This window comes from Gambusia affinis, linkage group LG02 (genome assembly GCF_019740435.1).
Source record: "Gambusia affinis linkage group LG02, SWU_Gaff_1.0, whole genome shotgun sequence".
Lineage (NCBI taxonomy): Eukaryota > Metazoa > Chordata > Actinopteri > Cyprinodontiformes > Poeciliidae > Gambusia > Gambusia affinis.
In genome coordinates, this window is record NC_057869.1 from 19,691,448 (window position 1) to 19,707,888 (window position 16,441).

At 37.4% G+C, this 16,441-nt stretch overlaps 1 protein-coding gene across 2 annotated transcripts; it reads right to left on the reverse strand.

Moving 5' to 3' along the window:
* Positions 1 to 10,839: 10,839 nt before the first annotated feature.
* Positions 10,840 to 15,809, reverse strand: nae1 (nedd8 activating enzyme E1 subunit 1). 2 transcript variants are annotated; one of them, XM_044101297.1, is made up of 21 exons: positions 15,632 to 15,787; positions 15,129 to 15,232; positions 14,986 to 15,046; positions 14,870 to 14,900; positions 14,630 to 14,701; positions 14,333 to 14,412; positions 14,099 to 14,208; positions 13,814 to 13,923; positions 13,651 to 13,713; positions 13,487 to 13,550; positions 13,289 to 13,380; positions 13,148 to 13,207; positions 12,886 to 13,019; positions 12,697 to 12,772; positions 12,304 to 12,343; positions 11,911 to 11,997; positions 11,702 to 11,794; positions 11,483 to 11,597; positions 11,351 to 11,400; positions 11,144 to 11,258; positions 10,840 to 11,061 (listed from the first exon to the last, which is right to left on the reverse strand). In XM_044101297.1, exons 1-20 carry the CDS (start codon positions 15,679 to 15,681, stop codon positions 11,149 to 11,151), a joined length of 1,602 nt encoding a protein of 533 aa, XP_043957232.1. In that variant the 5' UTR covers positions 15,682 to 15,787; the 3' UTR covers positions 10,840 to 11,061; positions 11,144 to 11,148. The 2 variants fall into 2 exon arrangements, with proteins under 2 accessions (XP_043957232.1, XP_043957240.1); XM_044101305.1 differs by lacking the exon at positions 10,840 to 11,061 and having other exon boundaries at positions 11,143 to 11,258; positions 15,632 to 15,809.
* Between the last annotated feature and the right edge of the window lie 632 nt (positions 15,810 to 16,441).

A 16,441-nucleotide genomic window follows, 5' to 3' on the forward strand; every position in this document is an offset into this window, starting at 1 on the left:
ACAGGAATAAACAACTGCTATGTTCGGCTGAATGTCTCTAAGGCTTGCTTGTAAACGGGTGTTCAATGGGGGTTCAGAATAAGTGCAGCAAACTGAGAATTGTTTAACTTGAATATTTATCTCTACAATGCAGTGATATTTTCAAAAGTAACAACTACTGCACTTAAAATGTGACAACTGTGAGCTTTTCATCACTTTTGTCAGAAGAGGAATCAGTTCTGTTTCTAGCTAACTCTGACAGGCACATTTACACTGCAAAAAAACAACTGTCAGTGCAAAGGTTTGGAACATAGCAGTATGAGTTGAAATTTAGCTTACAAGTTAATGACAAATTAACATTGGCATGGCCTTTCTGAAGTTGTGTGGAGTCTGGTACTCAAGAAACTCATGTTTGAAAACTAGGATCTGCTCTCTTTTGCAAAGTGCTGTCTTGGGATTTTTTTTGTGGGGATTGGCTAAGATGATGTGCATTTGTCTGGATTAGATAATACTCTTACAGCTGCAGACATCTTCCCTTGTCCTCTGCCAGGCTTTAGACTCCCAACATGGTAGCAAAACTCCCCAGTTGAATCTAATTGCAGCCACGCACCCCCTGCTGTCTAATGCGAGGATTAGTCTGCACATATTTGTTTCTATCCCTTCTTGAGGTTACCCCTTCCTTTCCCTCTCTCCAGCTCTCCTTTATGACTCCTCCTCCTCCTCCTCCTCATCTCCACTGAGCCACACGGACTGGTGCGTTTATGGGCCTCTACAGCTTTTCTCTGTGGTCTGAGCGTCTCTTAGCCTGCTGACACATGCAAGGCACAAGCATTCAAGTGCGGCACAAAAACAGCCTCTAAACACCTCCATATCGTGCTGGGCCATAAACCCGTGCCTACACACTGAAGCACATAAACCTGGGACGTGGCGCATGTTTGAGAGTTTTGCTGTTAAACAAGCACAGTGAAGTGCAAGGAGGCATTTAAGCTACTTGTGGATCGCCTTCGACTGCAAGTAGAGGGTGGTATCGTGTGGTTAAAAAGAGAAAACTTGTCCGCTCTCATTTTTGGTTAAAAAAAACAACAACAAATGGTTGATTTATGGCTGCCAGTATAATTTCAGGACGGAATCTGAACAATGCTGTGATCTGACACAATGTAGAGGGCCCCATGGTTCTGATTCATCCACATCCAATGTATGTGTGTGGGGGGAGGGATTGGGGTGGAAACGCAAGTATGGATAAGAATTTCAAAATGGCCTTTTGGGGTTTGTTTGTAATAAGTTGAAATTTGTTTAACAGAACTTCTGCCATCTTTCAGTTTTAAAACGAAGACAGAATTGTCTTGCAATACTGCACACTTTCCAAAAGCACATGAATGTGTCTCTGAGGTTAACCACGTTCAGCTCTGAGCTCACTCAGCTCTCTGACCAGGACAGTGAGAGGCCATGTCACTTATCTGAGGAATTCGCTCCGACCATCTCCTCTTCATAAACACTCCCCTGTGGAGTATGTTTCTCCCTTCTAGTTCTGCCTTTCCTCTTGCACACACCCCTGTAAATCTTCATGCTGTGCGGTCAGTTTGCTTTAGAAACAGCTGAAACCAAAACCCAAACAAGAGCGCACACAACTAAAACTAAATCCATCACGTGAAATTTGCACAGCCAAGAGATTCTACTTAAACCTTTCATAAACTGCGAATGTTCTGCTTCTTATCTTTTTGTATGGAAAGGACTTCTAACAGTGCTGTATCAAATGATACATTTCTATGCAGAGGATTTTGTTTTGTATTCTTTTGTGTCCAAAAGTTCACTTTCAACTGTTTTTTAATGTTGCTCCAGTAACTTTTGTGTCACTCTTAGTTTGGAACATTAAAGCTCTGACAAAATGGCCTATCTACAAGGCAGGGCAAGGACATTTTTACTTGTAACCATTTTATTACCTTTTAGCAATCTGGCAATTCAGTGCTTTACCTGATTACATCAACAGTCCTCATTGGGCGACAGGCAGCGTGGAAAGCATGGAGAGAAATATGCATGTCAAAAAAGTTATTTTAATCTAATTTTAGGTTGGATGGTAAAAGGACAAATTCCACACAGCATTGTGTGGAGATTTTTTTTTCTTCCTTAGCGTCCACCAACGGTGTGTTCTTTTGTTTGCAGAAACATGCCAAAACACTGTCAGATATTTGGGTGAAGAATTTTTAATTACCGTACTAAAATTAGCAGAAAGAACACAACATACCAATGTGGGTCGCCCAGGCTGCAAGTCTCTCATCTGCTCAGTTAGTCCAATCTTAATATTGTTGTGTCTCCTACATGCACCTCTGCATTCCTATTATGTCCTGACAACACTACTGACATCCCATCTTTAACCTGTCTGTCTTTATATGAACTCCTGTTGGCATGCTAGCTTTAATTCTCCTCCTCACAGTTTTTATCACACTTAACCATAATGCTTCTGACATTATGTTGACCATCTGGCTGTGTTCTCCTGTTGGTAGCCGTGGTGAAAATACTTGGCGATTTTCCATTTCCAGGTCATATTTTTGTTTAATTGTTCAGCACATGTCAAAATCTTATGCTAAGGTACCGTAATTTCCGGACTATAGAGCACACCTGATTATAAGCCGCACCAACCCACATTTTTAAAGGAAACACATTTTGTACATACATAAGCCGCACCGGTGTATAAGCTGCATGTGCCTACATTGAAACACGAGATATTTACGTAAATATAAACTGATCTGATACTTTGGTTGTTGCTTTGCTGGAGCGTAGTTGACATGCTTCCTCACTCTGTTATAGTTTTTCATGGAACATTGTGATTTGTCATTTGAAACCTTTTGATCCATTAATGAATGAGTGTTGATGATCGTTAACAATTCACTTTTTCAAACTTTTATTTTAAAGTCCCAGAAAAGTAATTTAGATAAATAACTGCAGCATTCATAGTTCTTAAAAATATGTTGCCCTGATGTGTAAAAAATGTCTTCAGGATTGACTTAAACCAACAATGGTTTTAAAAAATATGGAACATATGCCTGTACATGCAGCGAACATATCTCCGTCTGATAAAATGCAGACAGACGTGTCCACAGAGTAAAACTGTGTTTTCCGTCAGAATGGAATTCCAGAGCTTCCGACTGATCCCAACGATGAGGAGAATGTAGGAAAGGGACGACAGAGATAAGAATGGTAACTGGAGAATGTGATCTGGAGCACGTAGGTGTGTGTCTTTGATGTAAATCAGTGGTGCCCAAGTCCGGACCTCGAAATGAAGCTGAAAGACTGGTGGTGAGAGAATACAGCTTTTTGATTCAGGTGTGCTGGAGAAGGGATTCTTCTAAAAGTTGCAGGATGATAGCTCTTTAGGACTGGACCTGGGCACACCTGATGTCAATAAAATATATTTAAGTATTTACTGTATAACTGTGCAGCTTCCTGTCTGAGCAGGTTAGAGAAAGGGAAGTGTGATGTAAATAAATGCATGATCAGTCTCATTTTTTCTTTTGATCAAGACTGGAAAGACTGATCACAATTTTTGCTCTGTGCTGAGGTAATCTGGTTATTTATCTACTGTGAGTGAGTTTAACCCTGTGTGTGAGTCTGCATTTTTTAGGAGGGTAATGCAACATGCAGGTCTCACCAGCCAGATGGACTCTCTGACTCCATTTATGCTCTTGTTCAGGTGTGTACATGTTAAGAGCTATTGTTTTCACTTCAGCCAGTCAAGAATCATAGAAATGTTTGCAATCATGGCCACATTTAATCATTGACATCGATGGTGTCTGACAAGATCGGTTATTTATGATCCATGTCACACTAAACAGCCTGAATCATGTTGTTATTCCATTGTTTTTCTCACTAACGAAATCTAATAAATTTGGAAATTTAGAATGCAATAAGCTGAAAGTTCTGGATTTAATTTAGCAGCTTACATTTTTCAGTGACTTCCCCACCACCAACTCTCCCTGAAGAGATTTTTGTCAACACTTTCACATGTTATGATCCCACTCCACTAAAAGCTGCAGTGTATGTGTGCATAATCATATGGCAGGGTCTGTAACAACATTTGTGGTAGGTCAGTCAGTGTACAAACATACTTATTTTGTTTTGATTGTTAAAAATATTGTTTCATTTAAATATACAAACACATATTAAAAGCATTGACTACAGAAATGTGAATTTCTGATGCACATTCTGGTATTTTGGGCTTCCTGCATGCTGTAAGTTCCTCTGTTTTTTCTTAAGTTTGTTGAGATGTCAGATATGCTGGAAGCAACAGTTTTTTTGACAGTGCTGTACCTTTTTAAGATTGCCTTTCATCAAAACAAACTTAAAAAGTTTAATATTATTTGACATTACGTTTGATGGACTAATTGATGGACTAATTTCTAAGCGTGTTACAAGATAAATAAAAGGAACTAGAGTACTGCTACAATGACTTTAAACTCTTAATTTTAGCAGAAGGCCATGCTCTTTACTTGCTTCTGCATATACTGGTGTAAATGGGACAGCAGCTGTTGCATGCATGTGTGTGTTACAGAAATTCATCAATAAGTCATTTGGAAGGAATAAAACCAATATTAAGACATAGTGGTTGGATCAGCTTCAAGCACTCCTGGTCTGACTGAGTTGTCCTGCTGTTGAGTGAAACTGCAAACTTCACAGTGCAACTTCAAAATATCAGAGGATGTCAAATATCTAATCTCCATATGTTTACCATATATTTATATAGACAATTAATATATTTGTAATTTCCCTTATTTCTAATTTCAAATACCATTTTACAAGTAATAATGACAAATCCTTTGTGTCCTTCAAATAAAACAACTGCACTGAAAGACAAGCGAAAACACATGTCAGTAATTTATTTCACTTGGCATGTTTAACAAAATAAAAGGAATTTGACCAATTCAGACACATTGTTGTTGCTAAACATCTAAACACAATTTCATTCAATTCTGTGCTGTCATTTCTTCCTTACTTAGTGGAAACTGAAATGTTTTGGTTTTGTTTCTATGAAGAGGTTAATTTACAGATTCAGATGCAGTTAAGATGCCCAACAGCAAGAAATCTAGCAGTTCTGCACTCAGGGTAAAAACAGTGACTATGGAGGGAAAAGTTTAAATTGTTCTTTTTTTTTGTTTTGCATGGCAGGGTTTCTGTCACTTAGTTCTATATTCAGAAATGTTTAACCTTTCTGTGTTGCTTTTTACAGCGTCTGGTTTTAGTGGAAATTGAATTTTTAAATACTCTATATGCATAGAAAACTTTGCCCACCTGTTTGAAAAAAGGAGCAATAATGTGAAAACAGAAAGACTTTCAGGAAGGAAAGCCTGTTGACATAGTAATGCAAATATATTTAGCCATTTTCTTTTTAGTGTATTTTGAAATTGATTTGAAAACAAAAGAGTAAAAGAAACAAAAAATAAATAATAACATGCATAAGAAATTTTGATTCCAGTCTAGTTAGAGCTCAGTTTTATGTTCAAAATGGGATAGGAAGAAGCACAAACCTATAAAAATCCTACCCTAGTACCTCAAAATCAAAACTGTCATGGTCTCGTTTTGAAAGGCTCGTTAGTCGCCATTAGGAACCTGTGCTTAGGCATTCAACATCGGTCTTTAGCTTGCCTTTCCTTTCCCCTTAAGGTGCCTTTCACCTCATTAGGATGCTCTTCAAGATGTTTCATTTATCCCACTCAGCTCCTCTAGACTAGCAGCAGCAATTAGCCAACACCTGATGGAACTAGTTGTCGCTGAGCTCCTCATAACAACTACTTCTCTGTCCAACACACCTAAGAGTGGTAGTAAGCACCATCAAAGGACAGCATGGAAAAGCTGTCGTGATATCCAGAAGGGGGAGTGTCAGAAAGAGTAGAAGCTTCTTAAAGAGACAGATGCAAATTACAAGGCGTCAGATAGCTATGAAGTCATATGTCTTTTGAGTTATGATAGCATTTTCATAACAACTTCAGGTAACAGAATTACATGATTGTACTATAAAATATATGCAAAGAAAATACATACTCCATGATCCTTTTTCAGTACTTAATTATTTGAAATAGTCCTGCTTATTGGTCATTCTATTCAATATACCCTAATCCATAGTTTCAGTCCTTGAGCAGTACAATTACTTTATTGTCTAAAGTGAAGCATACTTCAGTGTTGTGGATGTTCTACACCTTAAAACTAGAATTTAAAAAATGTTTAATTGCTAAACAACTGTTATTTTTGAAGCACAGGCATAATACCCTTTGAAGGCACAGGTGTTCCACTTTATGCTGCAGTAATAGCTCCATATGCTTTTAGTAGGACTGAAGAGGCCCTTGGCAGACCCTGAGGGGTTTTAGACATGCCGGCCTCCTGCTGTCTCCCTGTAAAAACACAAGGAATACTCGGCTTTATTCTGTTATAATCCAGTCTGGTTTTAATTTAAACTGGGCCTCTTTGGATCCTGGCCAGGTAAAAGGTTCCCACTGAGAAGATATCGATCTCTCTCTCTTTCTCCCCTTCAGTCATTCTGACCTCTCTTGCTCCATAATGTAAAATGCAATCTTCTTTGCAGTAACAGGGTATGACAAGAAGAGATACAACCTCGTCCTTGGGAAATATCATCATCAATCTGCCACCTTTACTGTGCACATTCTTCCGTCTACCTATGCCGGCTCGTCCAGTTGTTTCCACCCAGTTTCTCTCTCTTTATTGCTAGAAGCTTCCAGCAAAAGAGATGCTGAAATTATGGCTCTTGTACACAAAGAGCCAGGCGATACATTTGATTTACTGATTGATTTTGTCCTTAATGCCCTTCCTCTTCTTACAACATCTATTCTTGGGTGTCTGACGCAGCTAAAAATAAAGCATCCCATGCACTAAGTGACGGCTGGGGCTTCTGTAAACCAGGCGCCATTTCTAATTTCTCCACTTGTTTTAGAAAAGGTTGCTTGTTTATGAGAAAAATTGTGACACAATTATTTTTGGCTAAGGTTAAAATTATAATAATTGTGACTAAGCATGGAAACCTATTGATTTCTTTTCTTCTTTTAGACAAAAATAAAAGCATACTTGAATTAATTTTGATATATATATATATTTTTGTTTGTTATCAAAACAATTTAAAGGTAAAGTCAGAACTGGAACACCAGCTTTAGTCATTTTCAAACAAAAAAAATTTTTCAGAGCGTCATGAATAGAGAAATACCAGAATTTGAGGCATTGCTTGACTTCAAAAAGCAACATTAAAAACAAATGATGCAGTCAGCTACCCTGCTCATCTCCAGGTAAGATCTACATTCCATTATTCACATGCAAAAAATGTTCCAGAAACTTTGTCTCCAGAAACTTAACATTTCTGGAGACAAATTATATCTTTTACAAAACAACAGCCATCTTTTGTTGGGGTTCGGGGGGGAGGGGTTGTTTTTAAATTCTACAATCACACATTTTTCATTTGGGTGCAAAAATCCTTATTTCACTCAAATATTATATTGGTCTTCCACAAACCTCTACTCTCACACTGTTTAAATTATTCTCCCACTGGAACTTTCTCTGTTTGTGGATAAACCTGCGATGTTGGCTTTGTTCTCTCTGGTCACTGATCTTTTTGGGAGCAACAGGCTCCAAAATAAGGATGTAATATCAACGTCATACCTTCATATGAATAACTGAAAGTGCTAGCAGTCTTAGTTATTGCCTCAATCCAAGGGAGAGCAAAGAAATCGTCCATCCAAATGGAAAAAGCTCAGGTGTGAGGTGCAGAAGTCAGACAGAAGCAGATGTCTGGGTCACTAACAGAATATTTCCAAGCCCACATGATTTTTTTTCCCCCCCCAAGTAGATAGCAAGGTTTAAAGTAAGAGCGGTGTAACATTTCAAAGTGAAAATAAGGATAAATGTAAGCTCATACTTAGCAAAACTCCTGCCTATTGTGCTTCACTGTGGGAGCACAATAGGAAACAGAGAAAGCGCTTGGGAAAGGCTAAAAGCAGACCAGTTCTCCACATACAAATCTGATGGGATCTCAGTACCTTTGTGGTAGGAAATCCAAATCCACACGGCCCAAAAGATCTACTGCTGACACCCTGGTTTCAGACTCTGCTAGTGTTTACCAAAAGTCCAGCAGCATTGTTAGTCTTCATACTAATGCATAATGAACCGTCACTCTTTAACTTTTTACATTTTCAGTTATCATGATGCAGACCATGTTGTCTCTCCTGCAGTCATGTGATAGCCACACGGTTAAATGTACAAAGATCAACTGGAACATAGTTATATGTACAGGAAAGCACATATAGAAATATGCAACAAAAGAAAATCCTCAATGGGGCCGTACATAATCACAGGAAACTTTAGACTTCCTTAGTAGTCAGTGGCTAATGAGAAGCAAATGCTAAGAAGCCATGAACCATCTGAAAAGAGAAGAAATAAATACCATAAGGCATTTCTTAATGTTGTCATATGCTTTTTTTTAAACCCTGCATTATACTAAAATTAACAATCTTTCCATAAACATTAAAACAATGTTTGCAGGTTACTGTAAAAGGAGAATAAAAAAATTTCAATGTGCAGAATAACTAAAAATATGCAATATATTAGATATATTTTCCACTAAACTGCATATAAAGTGGTTTGTAAACTGCTGAAAAACTGTAATGGATCCGCTTTTTTGTACATGGAGTTAAAATATTAACATAGTAAAGCATATTTCATTTAGAATCTCTTTAAGTGATTTATTATTAATTCATGGGTTGATTCGGATGTTGATTTAATAATTCAAAATCTAAAATCTATACATTTTCCAACAATTGTATATGTGCCTTCTGAAAGCATATTACTTATGAACTTAGAGTCACTGAAACAATGAACAATTTTGTACTAATTTCTTTCCCCTGGAGGAAAAAACATGGTTTTCTTTTATATAGTGCTTGGCTTTGTTTTCATTAAAAACCTCGAAAGAAAGAGGGGGAAAAAGTGATCAAAAAGAAGAGCCCCAGATATGTTGCATGTGAAAAAGGTCCCTTTAGGCTGTTTCTTTCAGCGTTATCTCTTATCAGCAACCATCTGTAGAAGAGTGTGGGTGTTGGGTCACAAGGAAGCGAGCAAACACCTCACAGGACTCTCGGTGCAAAGCAAATACAGAGCAACATCTGAAGCCAAGACTGAATGAAAATGGCAAGGAAATTAAACTGAGATGCTAACATTTTAGTTCTTACCCTTTACATTTTTGAGGGAAGAAATTATATAAAAACTTCAATTTCTGTGTCTCAAGGCCTTTAAAAATGCTGAACTAGAACAAGTGATGTAAAAAACGTAAATGTGCGACACCTTGGATAAAAGACAACTACATGCAACGTTTTAACTTTAAAAGAAGCAAGAGATTCAGTTTTGGGCTGATGAACCTGGCACTGCTATGTGGTAATCCTCAGAGGAAGCAGATAGATGGATAGAGACACAGTCCTTTTTTGGGGGCAGAGGATAAAATCTTAGATTTAGGAAATTGCCAGAGTACATTCTGGCCTCCAGCTTGATCCCCTACAGTCTGACAGAACAGCGGACGAGGGTATTAGGAAATTTCTGGCAGATAGGCATTTGAAAGGAGGTCCTCTGAGGCCATATTTATATTGACAAAAAAGTAATAGAAAAAAAAACTCAATTTCCATTGAATAGACTTCTGGAGATATTCTTTTTCTCCATATGAAATATCACAACCCTCTTCATTTCACAAAATTTATGTATTATACATGTTAATTATCAACAGATGAAGTTTCTGTCGCTATATTACATCAGAACTTGATGTTTTCTGGTCAGGATTGTTAAACTTTCGAATCCACTCTTTGACCCCAAAGTGGTAAAAGAGCTCCCCCTTGTGGTTAATACCAATATAACTCAGCAACACTAACAGTAGATTGCTATTAAAAGGGGAGCGTAATGTAAAATTGACTCTTTTGGGTTTTATATTACTCTATAATTAAAATACATACCTGGAGTATTCCGTCATGCATGTATGAGAAGTCATTAAATCTCTCATGGTAGCCATTCGGACAAAGTGCTCAGCTTACTCTCACAAAGTGCCGCCTTTTCCACAAGGTTACACTTCAGGGCTGCAGTCTCCAGCCGAGCTTCCGCTTTGCAGAGTATTTCTCCCCTCCTGTCCCACTCAGCGCCACCAGATTATTTCACAAAACAGCTGGCAGAACTGCACCGAACTGAACTGTAGTTTATCAAGCTACCCATGAGTCAAGCTTAGAACATGCTAAAGGAAGAGTGCAATATAAAGTTTAAGAGCTAGAGACAGAGACCAATTTTAAGTAATCAATTTTGTTTTAAATCTATTTGATATGAAAACAACAGTTACTGGAAAACACATACTACTTCCTCCCCCTCAATTATTAAAATCTCTAAGACTGTAACATTTTTTTTGTCTTTATTGTTCTATAATCCTATTGTAGTATATTTGAACCTAGTGCTTAAAATAGTAGTAGTTTTACAATTAGATTTTACCATAGATGTAATTTAATGTTTTACATTTGTCTTTTGAAGAACATTTTTCAGTACTTAAAGGTTTTTTTTCCCCACTGTTAAGACATTTCAGTCTAGTTGTCTATTATGTTTACTTCAGCATTTCCTGGTATTTTTAGTCTTGTCCCTTTGATTCTGATCTCTGTGAAGCATATTGTATAATCTATGTAAGGATTCCACAGTCAACCGTAGAGCTGGTTGACTGAAGCTTTTCTCTAGATTATTTTGAAATCATTGAATAAACTTAGACAAAACATGTCATTTATCTCGCATAAAAGCAGCAGACCAGCTGTGGACAACATTTGTACTGAAGACAAACGCACTCAAGAACTGTTGGAATCTTTTACAGCAAGACATGTTTTTATAGACGTTTCTCCAAACACAATGACAAACAGCTGGGATGAAAGCATACAAAGTGCTGTAGAGACAGTAATCTATTAACAAAGGTAAAAAAAACCTAACGGAGTGTCGCTATCAGGCTTGTTTATATCTAACCTGGGCAGAAAGGTGGTGGTGAGGGGTGTTGGAAAAAAAAAAAAAACATCTTCATGATCTTCTTCCCTACAAGAAGGATGGAAATCATTTTTACGATAAGTTCATCCTTTCTGCCACTGTTGATGTTTCCGTTAGCAAAGTTACCGACTGTATTCAGAGCTGATATGTTGCAGAGGTCTGTGACATGGCGTTATAAATGAAAGTGTTGTTGAAGGGCACAAATTGGTGGCTGATGATCTTGATTGCCTCCTGAGCAGCTGATCCTATACAGCACAACGACAAAATCCATTAGCTGACATCACAGAGGAGTTGGTTATAGGGAAATGATTTGTAAACGCTTCGGGGAAGAATTTACCTCCTAAGAATGCGGAAACTGTGTGTGGCTCCGCTGCGCCGTATCGACAACTGCAGGGGTTAAATTATGACTAATTAGTGTCGGCTCTGATGGCTACTTTGAGCAGCCAGTCAAGCAGTGATTAGCACTTACAACTCATGGATGTAGTCATCTTTTATGTTGACATTGAGGTTGTACTCTTGCAGCAGGCTGTTCACACACAGCTTCAACTTGCTGATGTCTTCCTCCACCTGGTAGTTATACACTCCTTTCATAAGAAAAAAAAAATAAAACAAAACATAGAAGTGGAAAAGGAGATGAAATGTAGTAACATTTCAAAAATAGAAAAAAAAAACAGAATGTGTTTCATACCTGGGTAGCGAGAGTGCAGCTGATAGAAGCGATCGACAGCGCGGAGCATGAGGTAGAAGACCATCTCACTGTCTGGACTGTCCATGCAAGAAGCTGAGAAAAGATTTTGATATTTACAATCATTTACTTTCACTTTACTGGTGAAGAAACAGATTCAAGAAACAGCTTCAACACAAACTGTATAAACAATACATTTCTCTCAGACTTACTTATTTCATCCTTATTTACTGAATCCACGTGATATTCTTCAGCCAAAGACCGGCAGCACACAACACGCAGGAAGGCTGCATTTTTACCTATGCACCAAAACAAATGCCTCCAGTTAGAAAACTATTTTTCCTGCAGGAAACTAAAGTATTTTCACTGATCTGGACTGAATCGAGTGCAGATAATTTCAGATATCCTGAAGGAGCTAACACGACAAAAAGACATCAAGAAAATTGCAAAAGAAACTGATCAGAATAAAAAATAAAAATGGAAAAGGTTCCCAGTGTGACTGTTAACTGTAAAGAATATTATTAATAATTGGATCTACTAAAGTTGCTGAAGGCTGCGTTAGAGAAAATATACTTCATTTCAAATGCTGAGTACAAAGTACTTACAGAACAGCTTGATGTCTCTTTCAGAAATGCTTTCTGCTGGCTGTTAAAAAAAAAAGAGGAAATAAAACAGCAGCTAACAATGTTTTGTCCCAAATGAAACAAATATTTTAAAATAAAATATGATCCACATAAATTGAAATTGTGATTAAGTTGGTTTGGATTAATATATAAGGCTTACACGTGTGTTTGACACATGAAGATAACTGTTTAGTTAAGTACTTGCAGAAAACATGCTCCTACACAACATTTCTGATGTACCAATAGTTAGCATTTGATAAAAGGAACAGAATAAAAGATTATTGAAACCTTCACAGACATGCTAATGCATGTTCACTTGTTTTAATCCTTAAAGTTAAACACAATAATCCTGCACAGTTTGGATTTATGACTGACCTTTCCAACAGACTGTAGTAGACTTTCAACATGCTTAGCAACAGCTGCTGCATCCTGCAGGGCCTTTTCCCTGTAACTGAGATGAAATAAACAAAATAAAATAAATAAAAGTTTAGCCACTTGGCAGAACTTGAATCATGATCAGCGAGTCCTTTCTCGCAGCCGGAGTCCAAATGTTCCACAACTTACACGTTTTGGAGACTGATAAACTTCTGAGAATCTGCTATCATGTCTGGGATGGTGCCTCGTACAGGAAGGTTTCCACTGCCTTCACTGTGAACAAATTCCTTCACAGCTCGCAGCAACATCCAGAAGGATGGAGACTAAACAAACAGGAAGAAACTATTTCAAATGCAGATCAGTTGTGATGTAAACAAATATTTGTTGTGCCCTTTAACAACTCTTTCATTTACAGAGATACAAATAAACAAACAACAACAAAAAACCAAACCTGTGCTGTGATGTTGTTGCATTGTCCACTACTGAAGAGATCTTCAACAGCACTTGGAATCTGCAGAAACCAGAGATATTTTGGAATAAAGTAGATCCAATTGCCGACTGGATCTACTAAATAGAAGACAGGATCTGACACCTTTGTTGGATTTAACGCAGTGTTGACATTTTTAATAGCTTCATCGAAGTTTTCTTCATCTTCTGGATCACCGTTCAGATTCTTCAAGATCCCTAAAAGATAAACACAAATAAATAAAGAATAAATCTTATTAAACAAGTATAAATCTCAGACAGTTGATTAAGAGACAACAAAAACAATCCAGGGGTCCACAGATACCTTCCCGAATCATTTGTCTGAAGGATTCCTTCTCCTTGTAATTTTTTGGTGGCTGACCATCATGCTGCAACCACAAGCACCACAAGCATATCAGACAGAAAGCAAAACACTTTCAAAATAAAGACTGAGCCTCCAGGAGAAGATACCAGAACTAAGTTCCACACCTCACTGAGCCATCTATCCAGATATTTAGCTACAATGATAATCCATGGGGTGTGACTGTGATCCTACAAATAAAACAGAGAGGAAAGGGGCAATTGATAGTTATAAAAAGAACAAAAATAACTTAGAGGGCTCTTAATGTGAAAGCTAACTTCAAATCAACACCTTCTTTTCCATGCTTGTGAGGTCATAGGAGTTTATGTGGTTCTTAAACTCGTCAAAAGGTTGATCTAATCTGAGATCCTCCAATGCGTTGTCTGGATGAGATTCAATGACTAAAAAGAGAGTCAGCAAAGTAATAGTTTATAAATACAGAAGCAAATTAACAACACACGATCATGTATATGTGCAGGAGTAGGATGTTAATGTAGCATCATTAATCAAAATAATCTTATTGATTGTTATGGTGAAATAACAAAACGTTCCAAGATAACGAACCCGGTCTCTTACCTGTGTGCTCCTGTACTACTAGCCTCATGTAGCCTATCAGGCCATAAGTTTTACAAACTAGATAAGGTACAGAGGCACTCCACAGAACTGAGCCGAGCCTTAAACATGTGCTGTTGACGGGTTAGAAAAAGAGAGAAAGAGAGACAGTTGGCAGACAGGAAAAAAAAAAACAACAAAAAAACATACCATGCCACTCAGGCTCTTTTGCCAAACTAGCTGGATAACATATTGTACCTTTCTGGCAACTGGACTCCAATGACTATTGTAAATCTGTGAAAAAACTCTGGATCATTGTCCAGAAGCTTGTCTGGGCTCTGTAGGGACAGAAAACCCAAGCAAAAGTAATATATTACTATATATACACAGCATATTTTTATATCTTTTACAATAATCCTGCTCTTTCATCCATATAAGAATATTCTTCCAAAACATATCTGCAGTTTTGCAACATCAACAATCTAAATAAATTGTGCTTTTCCAAATTTCACATTTTGAGTTTTTGGAAGTTGTCAAAATGAAAGGAATTCAAACCTCCTCGACAAAGTTTCCCGACACGTCGCTGTTCAATTCTTGTAGTAGCTCGGTGGCAGCTTGTGCTCTATTCTGCAACACCAAAACACCACTCAGCGTCAAACTTCACTTAATTTTTCCCCATTAACCATAACATTACGACCTGACGCATAAGCATGAATACGTGCAGAGATACACAGACAATTTGTAGAAACTGTGACAACAACAACTTAAATCGGGAAAAATTCCATGTATGCCAACCTTTCCAATGCTGTTGCTGCTAAGGAAAAAGCTGCAAGACAAAATAAAGATAGTTATTTAAACTGTATCTATAATTAGACATTTCAGCTCAGCTGTTAATAATAATAAACTCTTACTTATTTCCTACATCTTCCCCAGCAACTGTATGTCCATCTACAATGGTGAAAGCTCCAATCCCTGTCAAACATATAATTTCACCCAATCAGACAACTGTTTTTGTCTCCATTAGCAGCACCCAGCATAAACACAATCTGCTTACCTGGAAGCACCAAATTCTTCAGGATCTCTGTTCCAGTGGCTGTGGCATTGATGAGACATACATGGGCGTTCTCCAGAGCTTCCTGTCCATGGTCACCCCACAGACTGATGGTGGAAAACACAAGGACATGTGATTTCATTTTACTGTGTGGCACCAATCATGTCCAGCCGATACACCTTGCAAAAACAACTGTGATATCATCTCTTATTCTATTCATATTTATTTTAAACCATCACATCAGTATTTAGAGGTTGGACAGCGGAAACAAATGGTAGAAGAAACGCTGTTTCATCTGATTGATACCAAGGTTAAAATCGACATTTATCCCATTAATCTCAAAGCCAACGATGCTGATAGAAAATAAAGCAAAGCAAGCTAATGCTAACACGGAACCTCAACTTGTCTAACGACGTGTTCTGATACCTCCGAGAATAACTAGCCATGACATGTAACTACACATAGCCCTGTGTCTTAGTGAATACCAAGAAGCTTAAAAAACTTACCGCAGCTGTCTGTCGTATTTTTGTTCTTTGGAGCCTTTGGTGGCTGCCATGCTAGTTTTAAAATGACTTACGTTGATGGTTCTAGTTTTACTTCCGCGACGTCAGATTCGACACGAATGTGACGGAGCGATGATCCGCTTGCGCACTTTCGACAAAAGAAATGCCGGAACAGATATATGAGAAACACGTTTTAAAAATAATTAACAATTTAAATTTTTATGTTTGGAATGTATTTTATTTTAACTCGGGTTGAGTGAAGGTTAAAAGACGAGCACATATTGTGGAAAGCATCAAACCATAGACAAAATAAATATTGCACAAAAGTATATAAAATATGTTTTATAAAATTTTGCGCGATTTTTTGGTGGATCCAGGGAAGTTTTAAAGCTTAGTTTTTTTTTAACAATTAGGTGGCCAATTTGTCCAACTTCCTACTCGATTCTGATTATATTTTAACTTCTTTCTTTCCCTCCTACATTTCGAATGAAATACCAACTGGTACACATGCGTTTAAAGTTTTGATGTAATTACTGTAGATTTTTTTTCAGTTTGACAACTGTCTTTTCTTTTCAATTAAAATTTTTTGCATTTTATTCGAAAATATATTTTAATTCAACGTGAGAATATTTAAAATAGGGAAATTGACAAATGAAAGTGGTCCAACATTTTAACTTGACAAAAAGTAACATCTTAATAATAGGCATTGATATCGGGTCAGATTTTAAATAGATGGCCCAAATGCATTGATAGAAAATTGGTTTGATGTATCATTTTCAAAAGGTTGAAATATTTACCTCATACATCTGATGA

Bases quoted from the DNA above. Each gene is read 5' to 3' on its own strand.
- nae1 (XM_044101297.1), bottom strand. From the start codon at position 15,681: ATGGCAGCCACCAAAGGCTCCAAAGAACAAAAATACGACAGACAGCTG. The intron at 14,413-14,629 runs GTTTGAATTCCT...CTGTCCCTACAG, and splicing joins CGGGAAACTTTGTCGAGGAG to AGCCCAGACAAGCTTCTGGA. The intron at 13,381-13,486 runs GTATCTGTGGAC...TTTATCTTTTAG, and splicing joins CAGACAAATGATTCGGGAAG to GGATCTTGAAGAATCTGAAC.